Source organism: Haliaeetus albicilla, chromosome 20 (assembly GCF_947461875.1).
Source record: "Haliaeetus albicilla chromosome 20, bHalAlb1.1, whole genome shotgun sequence".
In the NCBI taxonomy this organism is placed as follows: Eukaryota; Metazoa; Chordata; class Aves; order Accipitriformes; family Accipitridae; genus Haliaeetus; species Haliaeetus albicilla.
The window spans coordinates 14,438,356-14,457,721 of NC_091502.1; the positions used below are offsets into that span (position 1 = coordinate 14,438,356).

Genomic DNA, 19,366 nt, shown 5'->3' on the forward strand with positions numbered 1-19,366 from the left:
GACAGATGTTAGCATCATTTTAAACTCATGTTATATTCCCATGTTTATACCCAATAACACTCAGCTGCTCTTGCCACCTTGACCACTTACTCATCTCGAAGCCCCTGGGAAGCAGCATAGTGCAGTTAACATAGGTTAACTTCAAGTTTGTTTTAAACTGTGATCAGTGGATTAGGGCTGCTACACTTTAGCATGATAGCAGGGTTGGAGTAAGAGGTGGATTCATGGATTTGTATTAAGGAGATTTGTGTCAGAAAAGAATTTGATCTCAGAATAGAGATACTCATGAGACCTTTTTTGACACTGGATTAGTGGGAAGGGGGTCAGGTTATGGGAAGGTCTTGTTGGTTTATAGCAGGAGATGCCTCCTGCTGGGCCTGAAGCCAGGAAGAATCTTGCTGTCTACAGCCAACACACAAATACCTGTTCTGAAATATTCTGGACCAGTATAAAATAGGTAATATTGGATCTACCAAGATCAGCCAACAAAAGGATAAAAGTCAGGGAGAAAGATATGGAAGACCTGGGGCATAGTTTTATGAGGTAGACTGAAAGGAAAAGCTGTATCTTACAAATTTGAAGAGCAGAGAGGGTTAAGTTTTGTCCTTTGCAGTTAAGAAACAATATGGTGCAATGCTGGAAACTTCTACTTGCCTATGCTGAGGGACCAGATGGATAACTGCATATGTTAGAGAAATGTGCACCCTGGATCTGTGACTCATTATAGGATTATAGCTTGTGAATTTTGTGTTCCTGGCAAAAATCACATATAGTTAAAGTTCCAAGAAAGAAAAGAAAGGACCCAGGTATGATAAAGCCTTTGACCAAAGGCTTTGTACTTCTTGGGTGCCTTTAATCTTCCTTCTTTTCTGAAATTACTTTCTTCCTCATTACGTTGTTTGCCAAACACTGGCTGGACCTCACAGAAACATCCTTTTAACATGTGGACTTGCAAAATCTATCTTTTTACACCTGCAAAAAGATTTGCAATATCTAGAAGCCTTCTTTATAGCCATTACTATATGTCTTTGTCTTAATGAGTGACACCAGCAAAAATAACTTCTTCAGATACTTCATGCAATTCTCCACAGTTACAGTCAAATGCTCTTCACCAGATCATAAAGATTTTTCATATCCCCACCCTGATCTTTGCTTAGATATCGTATTCACTTGTCCAAACACTGTTTGCTTTTATTTCTGCATATTGAAAAATCTTCAGTAAGGTCTCTCTACATGTACATAGTCTGCAATGAAAATATTGATAGTGACATAAAATAAACAATAGCATTTTTAATAAAAGCTTGAAGAACAATTTAAAAAGTGTGTTAAAAAAAAATCAGGTCAAGGAGAGAAAATAAAAGCCTACATTCCATGGATTGAAAACTTTGAGATATTTATTAATCTGAATTGATTCAGAGTTCATTGGTTCAAGAGAACATTTTAGAACATTTCCTGGATTGCGTCACTAAATTTCATTCACTTGTGTGACTTATTTTTATTTTATTTTATTTCATTGAGAAAGCAAGATTTAAAAATGGACTATCAGCTGAGTTTTTGCAAGCCTTATTACAGATGGGATGAATGTTTATGACTTAGCTATAAATCTTTTCAAAACAAAGTTCACAATAGAATTATTAAAGCAACATTAAATATAACAGCATGAACAATGCTTCTCTCATAACAGCCTCATCATAATTCAGTAATAAAAGGCAGTCAATACCTCTGTTTCATTCTTATCTTTAACAAAGAAAATTTCACAGTAAAAACATAGTCTTGACATTACTAAAGTGAAATAAGCTAGCATTTAGAAAGAATATTGATACACTGTGTAGATGTTACTATTGTACAGAAGCAGCACAAGCATAAAACAGTATCTAAAAATACAGAAAAACAAGCATATGGGTTGTAAGAAAAATTGGCTGTCAGCAATGTTCTCTATTGATTCTTTTGATTAAAATCTCTAAGTGTTGATCTATGTGGTTAAAAAATAACCATAGTGAAAAAAGGATGCATAAAACTTATTTTTTTTTTAGCAAAACAATCCTTTTGGCAGTCTACATGGCCCAGGGATCCTATTTTAAAAGCAAAGATTGAAAACTTTGGGAACCTACAAGTACAGGAATAGCCCACATCCTCTAATTTGTTTTAACGAGAAATAAAATATGATTACTCACTGTTGGGCTGTTGGCACCATCATAACACAAACTGTACTTTTTTTTTCCTGGATGGAGCCAGAAAACCAATGAAATAAGAGGTTTATATGGGAATAAAATAGAAGCTGCTGTATGGTGTGATGCATGACCAAAAATGCAGTGAGGAAAAGGCTGAAGTGTGAGGGTCAAGTAGGTTTTGTGCATGATACACAATTTGACATTAAAAAATCTGTGTGAAAGAATGGGTGTGGAAGAATTATTTGAAAGGGAAACAAGAAGTCAACCTAGAGTTATATGTCAGAAAAAAAAAAAAAAGAGAGAAAAAAGGAAAAAAAGAGCCATAAATTTCTGACACTTCCTTTTTCTTGCTTTCCTCTGAGGGCAAGGCTCTGTGCTTATTGGGGAGGGTTGTAACTTACAGCTTTTCATGTGAGCTTGGACAAACCACTCCTATACCACTGTTCAAACTATGAAAACTTGTTCATTTCTAGGCTTTTAAAAAACCCATATATTTCCATCTACACCTGCTTTTAAGTCCCATGTTAAAATAATAATATCAAAATATATAACTATACACCAAAGTCAGGAACTGTTAAAGAATGCTCGGGTGGCCGTCACTGGAAATACTTCATTAATGAATATGTCATGTGGTGGGGACAGAACATAAAGTCCTTTTATCTATTGGCACCATTTCTTTCATAGCTTTTTAATGGGGAGTTAAATGAAGACATCAGAATTCTTCCTTTTAAGGCAGTACATAAAAAAAGAAATGAAAGAATTAACTAGTTGCCTCCAGATGTTCTTGGAAGCAAAGTCAGTAATATTTGAGAGAAAATTAAAATGGCAACCTGCTGTCACAGAAGGCAGTGCCTGAGAAATTGCTTTTCTGGAGCAGGAAAAGCCAGGAATGCTGTGATCTGTGCGAGAGTGTCAGCTGGGAAAATGATGGCTTCTCCACCAGAACTCAAGCAAAGAAGAAGGTCATGATCTGTCTTCCTGATTTACATAACAAACTTAAGTTCTGACATTGAAATGATGGACTTGTTAGAAAACCAGGATTATCTGGACTACAAAATAACAACCTCATTACCAATAAGCTCATTTATTTGTTTTACCAAAAAATTAGCTTGTCTTTTTAAATAACAGAAGACACAAGTAGTGAAAATTGTGTTACTCAAAAGCAAATTCTAATATACTGCTGGTTAGATTTAATTTTTTTAATGTAGATGTTTTGAATTCTTCCTTTCAGTAAGTTTTAAAGGAGATTTTTTTCTTTTTTAAATTATTATTTTATTATTTTAACAATGCTTAATGTAGATCATAATTAGGATTTAGCAATTATATAAAATAAAAAGATGTACTTCTGTTCTTATGAAAAGTTAAAGAAATAGAAGATGGTAAAAGTTTGTTATTGCCAGTGGTTTTTTTAATTATTCTTTTGAAAAAAAATATGATCCTCTGTCTTGTTAGGAAACAAACAAAAATACAAGTGTTCGTAATAAAAATTATGTAATTAAATGGGTAGCAGAAAACATCTGTATGCTAAATATACAGATACATATGAAACATAGATGTAATCAAAACACAAGTGTTTGTGTGGATGTGACAGTGAATATGGCTATAAAAACAACCTTTCAACAAAAGTGGGCCAGCATAAATATCCGGCACAAATCACAAAACATCACTAATTGCAAAATGCACACTCTGATACAAAATACAGTAAATTTTATTTGCCTCTTCTGTTTGTTATGTCTTCTGTTGTACCTTAGCAGTAAATCATGGCTATATGCAGTGATTTCTTAGCCAATGACTGATGCTCATTGTAAGCAGTATTATCTAATGCAAATAACAAAATTTTGAGGTATTTCACTCCTGTATTACTTTGAATTCTTTAGCAACAACAAAGTCTATTTATAAGTGTCATCAGTAACACAATATTTTCATTTGTAACTGTACCAGCTATATATTGCTTGGGTCAGAATAAAATTCTTCTCAGAGAATTTCTGTCAAGCAATTAAGACATTTGCTTTTAGTTTGGAGACAAAAGCTACACAGCTCCAATTTATTTAATTCCTACAGCCATAGTGACTGGCAGTTCTAAATAAACACTATTAATAAATTATTAATCTGTAACTAAAGACTAGGCTCTTTCTGGAATATTTGCCAAATGCTTACTTCAGGAAATCTCGCTGGAACGTTTGTCATTCTCACAATTACAGCAGAGAGAGAAGACCAAACGTTTCAGACAGCTAAATTAAAGCATGAGAAAACCAGCAGCATATTGGTTTTGAGACTGTAATAACTTCTGTGTTATTTACAATAAGAATTCAAAACACCAAATCTCAAAATGACAAATAAAGAAGGAACAAATTAGTTGCTGATTCCGTTAGGTAATGGGGACCCATGGCAGTGTAACGAGAAAAGATCCTTACAAGCTATTGGGGGACAAAAATGAAAATGAAAATGAATAGGAAATCTGATGTATTTCTACCTCCCACCTCAGCCTCCAGGTTTTAAATGAAGCCTGAAATGTCATTCATGTAATTATTACCATATCAGGTTGAAAGCGATTTCAACTCAGCTGATTTGATTGTGAATTAATGGCTGCAAAAAGAAGATAAGGAATGTGCATGGTAAAAATAGCCACCCATTACAATAGCAGCAAATGGGGTCAACTTACTAGATAACCTTAAATTCCTTGATCATTCAGGTGGCTTTGGTTTTTTCGTTTATTAATGGTTAGCACCAAATATGAACGTGGAAATAAGGTAATTGAAGCCTTTCCTGTCAACCTTCACCTTCCTTATGTGACTGAATAGTGACTAGCTCTTTTTGAGAGAGTTTACTGAATCTCAGGATGCTGATGATGGAAGGTAGCAGTAGCTGCATTTCTTGCCTGTCAGTGATGGTTGCGAAGGACAACAAGTGGCATACCTTCTCTTCACTGGAAAGTGACAGCTGACTTGTAATCTGTCAGCAACTGCAATTTAATTCCAGCAAAATGAAGAAAACAAGAACTAACACATTGGTTACTGCTTCAGCCAAGAGTCTAAAAGAGCCTCATTGCCAACTATTGACCTGGCAGAAAATTGGTTAGTGTTGCTGATAGGAGAGAGCCTGGAGCCACCAGCCTCTACAGAACAATTCTTTTCCTCATATATTTCAGCATTTCAGGGAATCTCTCAATTTATTGTTTTTCTGATCCTCTGTCGCCTTTCCTTATCCTTACTATATAAAACATAAGACTTGTATTTTACCCTACAGAAGTTCTCCCCTCATGTTTGCTTTCTAAACTACTGCTCACATTCATGTTGGGAATGAATTTGCAAAAGCCACTGTCACTGTCTAATGGCTCCCTATATGTGGGCTGTGGTCTCCCACATTTTCATTGGACTGGATTGGCTGTATCTTGTCTCTCCTTTGACTTCACTGGGCGTAAATAGATAAAATTAAAATACTTTGTCAGAATTTCTCTGTACTTATTTATGAATACTTTCTGTCGACCTGCTTACTGAGAATATCTGGATGTTGGTCAAACAGGAGAAACAGGCAAGAAGGGAAGCAAGTTTAAGACATATCTCATTCAAGCAGTAAATAGGAACTGTTAACAGAAAAATCTGAACAAAAAAATCCAGTGACCAGAGATACATGAAGGCCAAAATGACTATAAAAACATTTTAAAAGTCCTCTCAGGTAGGAGAGACAACCTTTGAAAGGTTGCTCTGGAAAACCTATTGAGCAAGCTGGAGTGGTGATCCTCAGGAAAAATAGACTATTGTCTTAAAATTCCTTTCTTCTTATGTTTTGTTCCTACTTAAGTAAATTAGTAAGAAGAATTGGTATGGAAGATACGGTACTCCTCACACTAATTGATTTGTGAAGTTCCTCCACAGGCATTACAAAGACAAATAATTCCACTATTGTTAATCAAAGCCAGGCTGTAAGAAACTTGTATGTGCCTTGATAAGCTATGAAATAGAAAACCAAGCAGGATATATGACATTCAGCAGCGTGACTTCGGGGGGTGGGAGAGAGATGTCTGAGAGGAACACCACTATAAAAAGGAACTGAAAAGAATTCAATACAGTAAGATTTCTTTCAACATGCCCCCTCACATCACCTCTGCCCCCCGAAATTGATGTGGTATTTTTGAAAAAAACCCCTATGCTTTATATTTGTTTATATGTGTCTAGTGAAATGTCACTGATGGAACACCTGTTTTTAGCTACATGCGTGTCCAGAAGAAAGAATAATTTCTTTCAATGACTAGAATTGCTTAGTTCTGTTTGACTTCATACTACCCTTGCCACCCTTATTCTTGGCAGCAATAATAATAGTAACTGCCAAAGTAAAATTGAAATGTCATCAGTTTCATCCTACATTCTGTAATCTTAATAGTGTATAGAAGTAATATCATTTCTTATTTAATTTGTATGAAATAGCAAAGAGGTGTTTCTGAAATCTTTCTCTGCCTAAACCCATTTATCAATAAACATATAAAACCCTCCTTGACATGAATACTAAACACCTGTTCTCTAGTAGTGCTATTAGGTCAGGTAGAAACTAGAGAATTGGCACTGCCACAAAGTGTGTTAGGACATGTTTAAAACGTTGTGCTCTTAGTTTCATGTATAAAATATGCATTTGGTGGACCCCCCCCCCCCCCCCCCCAATCTTGTTTATTCTTCAACTATAATATTTTGGCAGAATAAATTCTAATTTACTGATTTATAAGATCACAGTGAATAAATGGGTGAGTCTGGTAAAATTTTCAATATAAAAACTTCCCTCTTTTTGTTTACAAGAGAGTTACTTTTCATTTTGACAGAGTCTTTTAACTTGAATGAATTACTGTCCACAGAAATGGCTGGGCAGGGAATTCATAATTGGCTACTTAGTCAGTTGGTTACTTTGAGTGTGAAATAAGGACTGTCTGTGAAAATGAAATCCAGCAAAATAATGAAACCACAAATTAGGCATGTCACATCTTAATAAACAATGATGTCTAATTATGAAAGAATCTGTACTTACTTGCCAAGTGCAAAACACTCCATCTTAACAGTAGTTCCCCTTGCAGCTGTAACTGTGTAAGGAAAATGAACTTCAATTTTTGGTTCATATTCTCCCATCACACCTAGAAAATAAGGAATGTTGAAAATATGAAATATCATCAGTTTTCCATTTGCTGACATTATCACAGAAAAACCCTATGGCTTGCTTTTTGAACCTGCCCTGCAGTAAAGCTAGTAATTGATGGAGATAGCCTTGTTTGAGCTGATATGCTCTGCTCAGGTCCAGTACATATTCTAAACTGCTCTTCAGAGTTACCAACAGCACAACAGTGAGCTTAAGAAAAAGGATTTATTTTCTCAAACATGGGTTAATATTTACATTTTGAAAGATTAAAGCAGGCAATCAATTTTAGAAGGGTGAGAATTTTCATAGACCAAAGCTTTGTTTACTGGTGCAGTGACAATTATGACAAATAAATCAATGTATCATTCTGTGTTTGACTGAGTACCTTCTAAGCTCAGCAAGAAAAACTCAAATGATGTAGGAGCATTTGTGTACGGAGATACAAACACAGATATGCAGACACACAGAAAGTTCAATTATTTCTTTTTCAGTGACCCTTTTAATTTGGGACATGATTAACTTTATCAGGACAACTGTATTGGCTCTGTGTGGCAAGGTTTTGATAGCGGGGGGGTTACAGGGGTGGCTTCTGTGAGAAGCTGCTAGAAGCTTCCCCTGTGTCCAACAGAGCCAACACCAGCCGGCTCCAAGGCGGACCCACCACTGGCCAAGGCTGAGCCCATCAGCGATAGTAATAGCACCTCTGTGATAACATATTTAAGAAGGAAAAAAAAGTTGCAGCGGGCACAGAAATGGCAGCCGGAGAGAGGAGTAAGAAAATGTGAGAGCACCAGCCCTGCAGCCCCCCAGGTCAGTGCAGAAGGAGGGGAGGAGATGCTCCAGGCGCCGGAGCAGAGATTCCCCTGCAGCCCGTGGTGATGAAGACCACGGTGAGGCAGGCTGTCCCCCTGCAGCCCAGGGAGGTCCACGGGGGAGCAGATCTCCACCTGCAGCCCGGGGAGGACCCCACGCCGGAGCAGGGGGATGCCCAAAGAAGGCTGTGACCCATGGGAAGCCCACGCTGGAGCAGGCTCCTGGCAGGACCTGTGGCCCCGTGGAGAGAGAGAGGAGCCCACGCTGGAGCAGGTTTTCTGGCAGGACTTGTGACCCCATGGGGGACCCACGCTGGAGCAGTCTGTGCCTGAAGGACTGCAGCCCGGGGAAGGGACCCACGCTGGAGCAGTTCGTGAAGAATTGTAGCCCACAGGAAGGACTCACATTAGAGAAGTTCATGGAGGACTGCCTCCCATGGGCGAGGGACCCCACTCCGGAGCAGGGAAGAGTGTGATGAGTCCTGCCCCTGAGGAGGATGAAGCGGCAGAGACAACGTGTGATGAACTGACCCCAACCCCCATTCCCCGTCCCCCTGCGTTGCTGGGGGGGATAGGTAGAGAATCCTGGAGTGAAGTTGTGCCTGGGAAGAAGGGAGGGGTGAAGGGAAGGTGTTTTGAGATTTGGTTTTATTTCTCATTACCCTGCTCTGGTTGATTGATAATAAATTGAGTTAATTTTCCCCAAGTTGAGTCTGGTTTGCCCGTGACGGTAATTGGTGAGTTGATCTCTCCCTGTCCTTATCTCAACCCACAAGCCCTTTGTTATATTTTCCCTCCCCTGTCCAGCTGAGGAGGGGAGTGATAGAACAGCTTTGGTGGGCACCTGGTGTTCAGCCAGGGTCAACCCACCACAACAACACACTTAGTACTGTAAGATACAACTAGAAAAACATTCAAGAATGTGAAACTCTATTGAGTTATATGAAATATGATGTCGAGTGACTGACAGCTTTGGAACATCACAAGAATTTAGAAAATGAGAAATGAGCAGGGAAGGGAGACAGGTTTTACAAGGCGAGGTGAGAGGTTTGTATTTGGTATGACTTAGAGGAAATGACATAATCAGCACGGCAGGAGAAGAATGTGACTGTAACAGCTGTGTTTGCTTAGACAGCAGATGGGCTACTGGGGTAAGTGATACTCAGGAACTAAAAGCTATATTAAACAAAGTAAGAATTGTTCAGATTTTTAGATGAGGAAAACTCAATAAAATCTGATTTATGGACATAGTAGCAACAAGACAAGTCTAGTCTAAATTTATAAAAAATCTGTGAAGAGTCTCCAAAGAATCCTAGAGCAAGCAAATAGGAACAAGGGAGGGAAAGAAAGGAGAGAAAAGAGGTATCTTATGCAAGAAAGAGAAAAGAGAGGAGCATAAGGAGGAACATGGAAGCAGGGGAATAAGATTTGCAGCTGAGAGACCAGCTGGCAGGGATAGATGGAAAAACAACCCACAACCTATTAGAGAAAAAAATAATATATAAGGCTGAAATGGTAAAACATATACTTCTAGCCCTTCAGTTGTTCCTTATGGGACTCAGGTGTTTCCAGCGGGGCTGTGCTCTCTTCCTTCCGTTGTCCCACAGGCTCCTGCAACTTGGTTCTGGGAGGAAGTCTAAACGTGTATGCATTTAAACATGTCTTTGGGGGCTTAAGTTTAGTCAGAAAATCTAAATGTGTCTGATATGTGACTCAAATAACAGAAGTAGAAAGAATAAAATGCTTTTAACTCAAACAATGTAATTCCATAAATAATGTGATTTTATAAGTAACAGTAGATTTCTTTTAAAGAACATAATCATGCAAGTATTACATGTACTAGCAATAGTGACCTATTTTTCCTCAAAAACATGACTAAATAAATGTTTTGACATTGCTTTATGAACCTGTGGAGAAATACTGCCCCTTGTATGAAAAGGCAAATTCTGAACCAGTTCTGTCATTAAAGCTTAAAAGATATTATTTCGTAGAAAAAGGACATTAACCTTTGTGTCCTGGGTATTAAAACAAAGTCAGGGCATCAACCAAATTGTAGTCAACGAAAATTTTCCCTAGCCTAGACTGAAATCATTCCTAGTCTAATCTGGCATAAAAAATACTTTCCCACTGTTTTGTACTGTGTCAATAAATTTAATAATTTAATTACACTCCTTGTGACTTCTTTTACTGCTTTCTGGCTCTTTTTTTTTTGTGATTATGAATACTAGTTTCTGATTCATCTCAGTTCAGTCATTCATGATTTTATAAGATAAATCATATCCCCTTTTAGGTGTGTCTTTTACAGACCGAAAAATTCCAGACTATTAATCCTTCCTTACAGTGAATCTTTAATAAACTTGTGATCATTCTTCATGCCCATGTTGCACTGTTTCAAGTTCCATTCTATCATTCTGAGATGGGAAGATGAGAACTGCACAGCAATAATGAAGCTGTAGATCTTTCTATCACAGTTTTTCAGGTTTTTTTCTTGGGTTGGGTTTTGGGGTTTTTTGGATTTTGTTTGCTCCTTATTGCTTTCCTAATGATTCAGTTCTATTTGCCTTTTTGCACGAGAGCTCATGTTCATCCACATTGGCACCCTAATCTCTTTACTGATAATATCTAATAAAGGTATCATATTTTTAGGTTTAGGTATTATATAAATTTGTATCAGGTGACATTATTTATCACCTATCCACTCTATTATCATGATATCCTTTTGCAACTCTTCACGGTTAGTTTTAATTTTAACTATCCTTAATAATTTTAATAATTAACAATCAACAAGTTTTCTAGCTCTGTGTTCATTTCCCTTCCAGGTCATTTATGTGTCGAATGGTGAAGTCCCAGAAAAGTATTCTGTGCCTTCACTGGCAATCTCCCAGTTCTCCAAACTGATCAGATACTGCTACAACAGGTGGATTTTTTTTTATCTGTTGTTAATTCAAAATGGGGCTGTCCTTCAACCCCTCTGAGAATTTCATTTTTTGGACAGCCTTTGATGAGTGACCCTGTCAACAGCTATTTGAAATGAAAGTACACAATGTTACCTTGACCATTCCTATTCATATTCTTTCAGACTCCTCAGGAAAATTGTATACAGATTGAAGCATGATTTCCCTCTTTAAAAGCTGTGTTCATGTTATATGACTGTATGGTAAGATTACTGTATGGTAGTGTGATAAACACATTCTTAGTAATTGTACTTTTCTATTTATTTTCTACCAAAACACTTGACACAAAAGTCAGACTTACTGGTCTATAGTTCCTCAGATGTTACTAGGAGTCACTTTTTTAAAAAAAGCACCTTTTCTACCTATGCCCCTTCTGGGCCTGAGGCCTGGTGAAGAAAAATGGTACATCCTGCTTCCTTCTGTGTATGAGTTTGGCCTTGGGGATTTGTCAGTATTTGTAATGTCAATATTTCTTCTAAAATGTCTTCTATTGAAACTTCAATTGCAAGAACTTCAGTCTTGATAGGGGAACCTCCCTAAGTTCCCTTGTAGTGAACACTACTGAAAATAGTTCATTTAGGTTTTATGAAGCAGTCTCATACTCCTGAGGTGTTCCTTTTAAATCTCTGACTGTGCATATGCACTGACAGGTTTTGTGATTGAAGGAATTTTAAAAAGTTGTGGTTTTTTTTGCTTTTGTGTAAAACTTTGTTCCTGAAAATCATTGTGTTGAACTGTCATATACTATTAAACATTTGCCTTTTTTAGCCCAGAAAAACATGCAACTTAAAATAGGATTAAATTATTCTTGCCTTTAAAATAATACAGTACTTATGAACACATCTGAGGGACAATACTATCTTTCAGATCTTATGTTTTTAACTTACATTAACTCCCTTTAGTAGGTGCAATCTGTACAAGCATTGAATGCTCTTTGTGAGTCATGCCATCATTTCATATTCCTAATGAAATGCCGATCTACTAAAGCTTTGTACCATGTCCTGTTCTTCTGGGTTATTGTTACACTAGCAAGCAGCACGCCTGCAGCAACTGGCAGAAAAATGTAGAAAAATTACTGAGCAATTGCTTTGTGTCCCTATGAAAATTAGGAAACAAAAGTCTATTATTGCAAAGGGATATTTTTCATCCTTATTATTTATGATCTTTGAGACCAAGGAAGCCATTACAGTTGCATAGACATCAAGGGAATTATTGAGGCCTTACCTTCCCACGTTACACTGTAATTGCTTTGCTATGGCTGTTGTACCTCCAGGCTCTTTATCTTTCCCAGTTTCTGTTTTGGTCACTATAAGTCAGTAATGGTAAAACAACCACCATCTGCATTTTCATCAAGTTTTTTGTTCAATTGTATCAGGTGCTAAAAGGAACCTGAACTTTTAAGAAATATTGAGGCCTTGAGTTATGTGCATTAGAATCAATCTCTCTCAGACTTATATAAATGACTCTTTCAGAGCTTTGGTTAAGACCATAAAAAATTCTCTTAGTCATTTTTTATTTCCAGTTATCAAACATGAAATATAACAATAAATAAAATTGATCAGCACAGAATAAAAACATAATATACGATTTTCAAGCGGCTAACAAATCACAGAGCTCACATGGTCTGAGTACTATAGAGGAAGAGGGAGCCGTTCTCAACGCTACTGCGCTCTGCCTTCCCATGAAAATACCTCCTTTCAGACAATCCTTTACCTCCCCAGAGAAGACCCCCATGATTCAGTGTTCCTTAGGCTAATTAGTTAGTTTACTACACTCCCTACTTCACAAACTGTGCTTTTCAGCTGAGTTCAGATCTGGGTATGAAAGTGCTGAATTTGTAATTGGTATGAAACACACTGCTTCAAAATAAATCTAATTTATCACATCTTGAAATTTTGTCTGGGATTAAAAAAAGATGTTAAAAGCCAAACTTTTCTGTTTGTTTAAGTTAATCTTACCCCTGGGCTATATTCTGAAACAAGTCTTCCCACCTTACATTTTGCAGTCTCTGGGTCTCTGTCCTTTCAGTGTGTATGAGAAGGAGAGCTCTCCACATTTCTGTCCATTCTGCTTCTGAGAGGAAACACTAATAACACTTCTGTTTGTTGTATCTCTGATTACCGAAAAAGGCACTGATTGAAATGACTGAACATATCCCAGGACTAAGCAGAGCTTGCCTTGTTAGAATTAATGGCCTGTTAGTTACACAGGCAGAAATGGAGCTCAATATTTACAGAAGAGATGATTTCCCTAGTCCCTCCTTCAGATATTTTTTTACAACAATGCAATTATCACAGAGCTATTATTACATATTCTCCAACTCAGGTAAGGAAAAATCTTCATAAAATCAGCTTTAATTTTAATAAGTGTTTTCATTTAACAAGTTGTTCCTCTGACTTGGCTGCAAATCTGTGATTTGAGTTCAAATCTACACTAACCAAAGCATCCTATGAACCCTTAGCTACAGTGTTGTCTGCATTTCAGTTTTCCATCAAAAAAAAGAGATGACACAATTCACTAAATCACAGTAATGTGATAAACTCTGGTTGTGAGGTGCTTACATACCACATGAATAGATGTAATAAAATTTCAAACATTTACAGATTTTACTACAGCTAAAACTGTTTACATTATCCCCTGTGGGCCATTTAATGGAAATGGAGAATGGAATAAAGTAGCAAGATCAGTTTCTGATTGTCAGTCCTTTCAGCTAAGAACCAGTGAAAGAACTACAGACAGGATAGCAGTGATTATCACTTTGAAAAGGAATGCTCTACCTCTTCATTTAGCCTGCCACTCACTCTGTGACTTTTACAACCTCAAATGAAGAGTGTAGAAAAATTGTGAGTCTATGACTATATCCACACAAGAAGGCTTTTTGCCTTCATGGGGAAAAAAAATCAGACAATTGAGAAATCATGGCACATCATCTTACTCCAGCTATGTAGAGGGTAATGCTTCTGTTCCATTAGTCTTTCAGATATTAACTACCCTCTTGAATCTCCCAGAACATAAACTTCCATGATGGCTCCTTAAACCCTTTCAGCTAAAATTATTTGGGTTTGTTTCAAACTGTTTAAGTAATAGGTCTTTAACTTACTTCAGAAACTAATTTTGAATGGAACAGGTTACAGGGAATACTTGAATGAGTGGCTGATAAGCTTTTAAGACAGCAGCTAGAAAAGAATATAAGGTTCCTGGCTAAACATCATCAGAGTGCTAGGGAGAATATGAAAGCCACAGATTTCCTATACTCAGGAGAAAGATTAGGCACAGATTTATACTTGCCATTATTTTATTAGCAAAAGATACAACCCCCAGTGATTATGAGTATTTGCCTGAGAGCTTTGGGTGAAGTCCCTGATCTTAATCAGATGGTGCAGCAATGTTAATCCAGTTCTCTTATCACATGGATAGTGCTCTAATCACAGAATTATTGGGCATTCTTATTGGTTTGGATGTTCCTCTCAATTTCTGGGAAACCTCTTGAGGAGTGGTGAACTTGTCCTGCTTTATAAGAATTTTTTAATAATTTTACAGATGGGAAATTGAGTTTCCTACTACACCGTAATTATGATCCGTTGTGTGAATATGTATCCAAACCCAAGAAAATTTTGACTAAGAGACTATGGCAAGAATGTTCATGTATAATTTCTTCTCCTATCAATAATCTGTGATGCAAACTAGGGTTGTTTATTGTGTCGGTCTTTTTGTGACAAGTGAATATTTAGCATTTTCCCTGAAGACCTGCACTATTAAATGTCCCCAAATATTTATTTGGAAGAGAGAGCTCTGAATAGACACATTTACAGTGACAGTAAATTCACAGCACAAACCAAATTAATTCGAATATAGTGATGATACCCACCATTACATCCTGACTGCAGCAGAAATTTTCAATGCATTGGGAAGAATTTATTGACTCACCTGCTATTAATCTTATTCTAAATGGAAGTACCAGCACCTGTTTTAAGTCTCTAAAAGTTTACTGTGGGTATGTTTGTTTTATGATAACTGTCCACAATATTCCTTCCACTTAGAGATTTCTTAGCCAAGTTCTGAGGTATAAATTTATCCTTTGAGAAGCCCTAAAAATGCTTATGTGAAATTGCATTCTGCAATGCACTGAACACTAAAGTACCACCAATGTTTTCATATGTTACTCAGAGAGAAAATCCTATCACATATCACTGGATGGAAACAAGTCTTTACCAGAATCTATCCTAATATGAAAGAAAATTTAGTAATTCAGTTTCTGGAAAAAATATCTTAATGAATACACCACAGGAAGGGAATCAACTCTTCTTTAGTTTACAACTAGGAGGTGAACTGTTCATGTATTTCTAATTATGGAGGTATAAACATAGAAGAAGGTCACATTTAACCAAAACAAAATGTTTAACTGAAGCTTAAACAGAAGTTTCCTCTTCCCACTTTAAAATCCATCTTTATATTATATTCCACTTCACTAGTTCAGCAGTTACTCTCTGAACTCTAGAAAGCCCTTTCTAGAAATCGTATTCCTATCTCAAAATATTTTTAGAGTTATTTATAACTAATAAATGTTGTGTATGTATGTCATACATACAAGAGAGATTTCTACCTCTCTTAAACAGCAAATACAACTAAACCCACTTCTTTCCCAGTTGTAAGTGTTATGACTGAAGTAAAGGGAACTGGGGCCAAACCCTAAGGACACAAAAGCAATGAGGTGAGCTCAGAATAAGCAATGAGGGGAGCAGTGGTATTTTCTCTAGTTCTTCAAACAAGAGGCCACAATTTCTAGTCTACAGTTTGGGCTGCAGAGATCTCTGTTTACCTGTGTTTGAAAACATCAAACAGTAACGATGACCAAGATTGTTGGCTCTCTTTATGTAGAGAAGTCTTTACTGAGTCATAACTTAGACTTCAATCCATCAAATTTCTCATCTACATGTAATTTAGCATCTAAGCTCTTCTGTTAAACTCAGCGCATCTGGCATTGGATGAAACCAAACTTCACCCTTTGGACATTCAGAGATGAATGAGTGAGGCCATCTGAATGGCTTCTATACAACATTCCAGTACGAAGATTCATGCATATATCATTGTATGGAAACGTGATAAACTGAACATTTTCACTGACTATGTATATATATAATTTTTCTGAGCAGCCATACACACCAAGAAAAATCAGGACTCCACTATACTAGACAACATGCCATCTTGCTTGAGAAGTCTAAGAATATGAGTCAACAAAAAGCCAAAATAACTATCATTGTTTTTTTAGTTCCATTTTGTTTTTACGGGGGAGGAGATTGCGCTGAACTTGGCACAAGCAATCTGTGGCAGATTTCTTTTAGGCATTGCTGGCCAATGTTTATTGTTCCTCCTTTCCAATTGCCTGCTGTTCATCCAGGTCAGGCTCACAAAAGCTATTCTGAAACCTGGAAAATATTATTTAATCTAAATGATTTGGAGGAGGATTGTATTTTCATGGGGTTTCTAATTAACTTCCTGATGGCATGTTAACAGTTCTTGAAGAACTTCATTTATCCTATAGCAAATGACATAATTGTTTGTACTTCAGATATGACCTTAAGCTCCATTTTTCTTGCAATCTGCACTGTTCTTCTACAGGATGAAAACAAAATATCCTCTTTCCAGTTAGGTACTAAAAGTGTCAAAATTGTTGTAGTGTCCAGAGAGGAATTTTTCATTTGGTTCTGATCAATTAGAACACAAAGTGGTGTTGCTCTAATATTCACTGTTATCTAATTAACTGGAAAAAGCTTCCTAAATGGAAAATGTTTTTCAGTTGAGACTCTTCATATAACCATGCAAATACAAGTACCTATTATTTCCTCAATAAGAAGGATCAGACTAACACTAACATTTCTCCTCCATTAGCAACAGCTATTGAAATACCCATTGTTTTAGACCCAACAGCAACAAATCATCCCTCTTATAAACTTACTGCTCTCCTAATCTCAAGCAAATTCCTGTTGTTCACAATCAAATTATTTCACTATATTGACAAGAACACCAAACTGACACATCATTCTTATTTGAATATTATGCTATATCCCATGATTGAAAAGCAAGCAGTCACTTGTGAATTTGTATCTAAGATGCTGAGACAGTAAGATACATGATGTTAGGTATAACCATTCTTAATAATCTGAGACCATTCACAATTATAAAGGTTATTTTAGTTATCAATTTGCACAAATTTTAATTTAGTCACCATTAATTAAAATATTACCAACACACTTTTGTCTGAAATCTTAATAGCTGCAGTTCAATGCAATATCATTCCTAATCCTGAGTTGAATTTAGTGGAACATTTTTTCTCCAGTTCATTTATTTTATGCTTTGTATACTCTGTATATGGATCAGTTAACTCTTTCCTTCGTGTAATAGTTTCATAAATCATCATGAGGAGAAGCAAAACAAGAAAACATGAGTACAAAAGATATGCAAGGTGATATATGTCTAGAATCTTAAATTACTTTAGCTAATTAAAAAAAGCAAGAGCTTCATTTCCAGCAGATAGTGTTTCCATAAACTAGTGGGAAAACTTAGCAATTAAAACTCCTTGAAAGAGGGTATCTTAACAGAGCTCAAAGTAAACTAAACTCAAAGCAAAGTGTTTCATAGTGTAAGAGATCTTGTTCTACACTGAATGCTGGAACCTAATCTTTTCCAAACCTTTCCCAGTTTTCCTCCTGAAATAATCCCCTGGGTTCAGCCCTTTTATATTATCAAAAGACCATCCCAGGATGTTTTTTCTAGACTTTTTTTAGGTTAAATCTTTTACAAATAGTGTCTTTGAACTTTTGTGTGCTGTTTGATAGTGCGTTTGAGCCATGCTACAATCCTTACAAAACACACTGTAAAGGGTTATTGTATAGGAGCCTTCCATAAAACTTCCTGCCTACCTATAGATTTTCAGAAAGGACCACTGGTGCTGACTGTAACAGATTTTCTAAATGGAGTGATTTTGGGAAAAAAAAAAAAAACCAAACTCAAAACCAAACAACTTCACCCCCCCTCCCCCCAATCCTGACTTTTATCCTATTATTTTTGACAGCCTTGCAGTGGGTCTAAGCACAAGAGCCAGAATAAAGCAGACAAAAAGTGTTTCTTCAAAATACCTGTAACCCACAAAGGATGTATTCTTATTAGAGAAAAGCAGATTGTGGGAAGTCTTTTATTTTCAGTGTCATAATGACCTATCATTAAAATATCTCACTACAATTTTAGGGGAGAAACATGTTTACTACAAGACTAATGGATGTCCAGGGACATTGCCATTTTATCAGCCTTCCCCTGGAGCAGACTCTGAGTAGTTTGATGTTTCTGTCAGTGTTATCTGTCTTTGTATACCACTAGAGATCAAACTTGGTTTTGCCCAGTTTGGCTCTGCTTGAAAAAATCAAAGTAGGATTATTTCAGGTTTAAGCTCTGTCCCGGAGCATTAGGAGCAGTTCCCACAATTTCCAGCCAGTCTTGCATAGTTTTTTATGGACTTGCACAATTCAAGTATGAGGTGTGACTGGACACTTAAAAATGTAAGTTAATCATCTTGCTATATGACCCACATGAAGGAGGCAGCCTACAAGGTAGGAAACTCTAGAAAACCTGTCAGGATTAAGTCACAGCTGGATAAGTATTTTCAACTCCCATTACAATCCAGGTATGCTTTGTGTCTTCTAGAGTTCAGCTCCATATGAATAAACACATTAGAAGACAAAACTAGTAATGCAAGTAGGAAAAAAATAAATCTGTGCATTTTTAGAAAGGGGAAAACTGACAGATCATAAACATTAGGGTTAATCTTTAAGCAAAACTTTTTAACGCTAATTATCAGCTAATTAACAACTATCAGCATTCTTCAGGGATGGAAATAGTCTATGTCTGTGAAACTGTTGCTTTTGCTCTATCTTTACTTTTATGTATTATTTATTACCTTACTATCCTATACTGGCCCTTTTTATTGCTTAATTTCCACCATCAGGGAAATTATTATGACTTCTTCCAAACTTTTGTTAATGATGGGAAAGAGATCTTTAGATAACCCAATGATGTTCAAACAACATATCCTAGAGTTCCACCTGAATAAACACATGCAGAACACATTCCATCATGGAAAAGTAGAAATGAACATCCTTAATACCTTGATAACTATATATTCTATCATTATGTGAGACTATTAATCACATAGAATTAATCAATAGAATTAGGACAGACAAGAATCCGTTCACAGAACTATAATGACACGGAAAATAAATTTGAAGGTCAAGGTCTGCATTCAGTTACATGAGAATAC

The 19,366-nt window shown here is 36.6% G+C and overlaps 1 protein-coding gene across 5 annotated transcripts in view; it reads right to left on the reverse strand.

The window, feature by feature from the left end:
• CNTN5 (contactin 5) overlaps positions 1-19,366 on the reverse strand; it is a 672,838-nt gene that overhangs the window by 152,834 nt on the left and 500,638 nt on the right. For all 5 annotated transcript variants that reach the window (XM_069808329.1, XM_069808328.1, XM_069808331.1 and 2 more), the window contains one exon: positions 7,185-7,287. In XM_069808329.1, the coding sequence (XP_069664430.1) occupies positions 7,185-7,287 (103 nt within the window). The remainder of the gene's footprint in view (positions 1-7,184; positions 7,288-19,366) is intronic.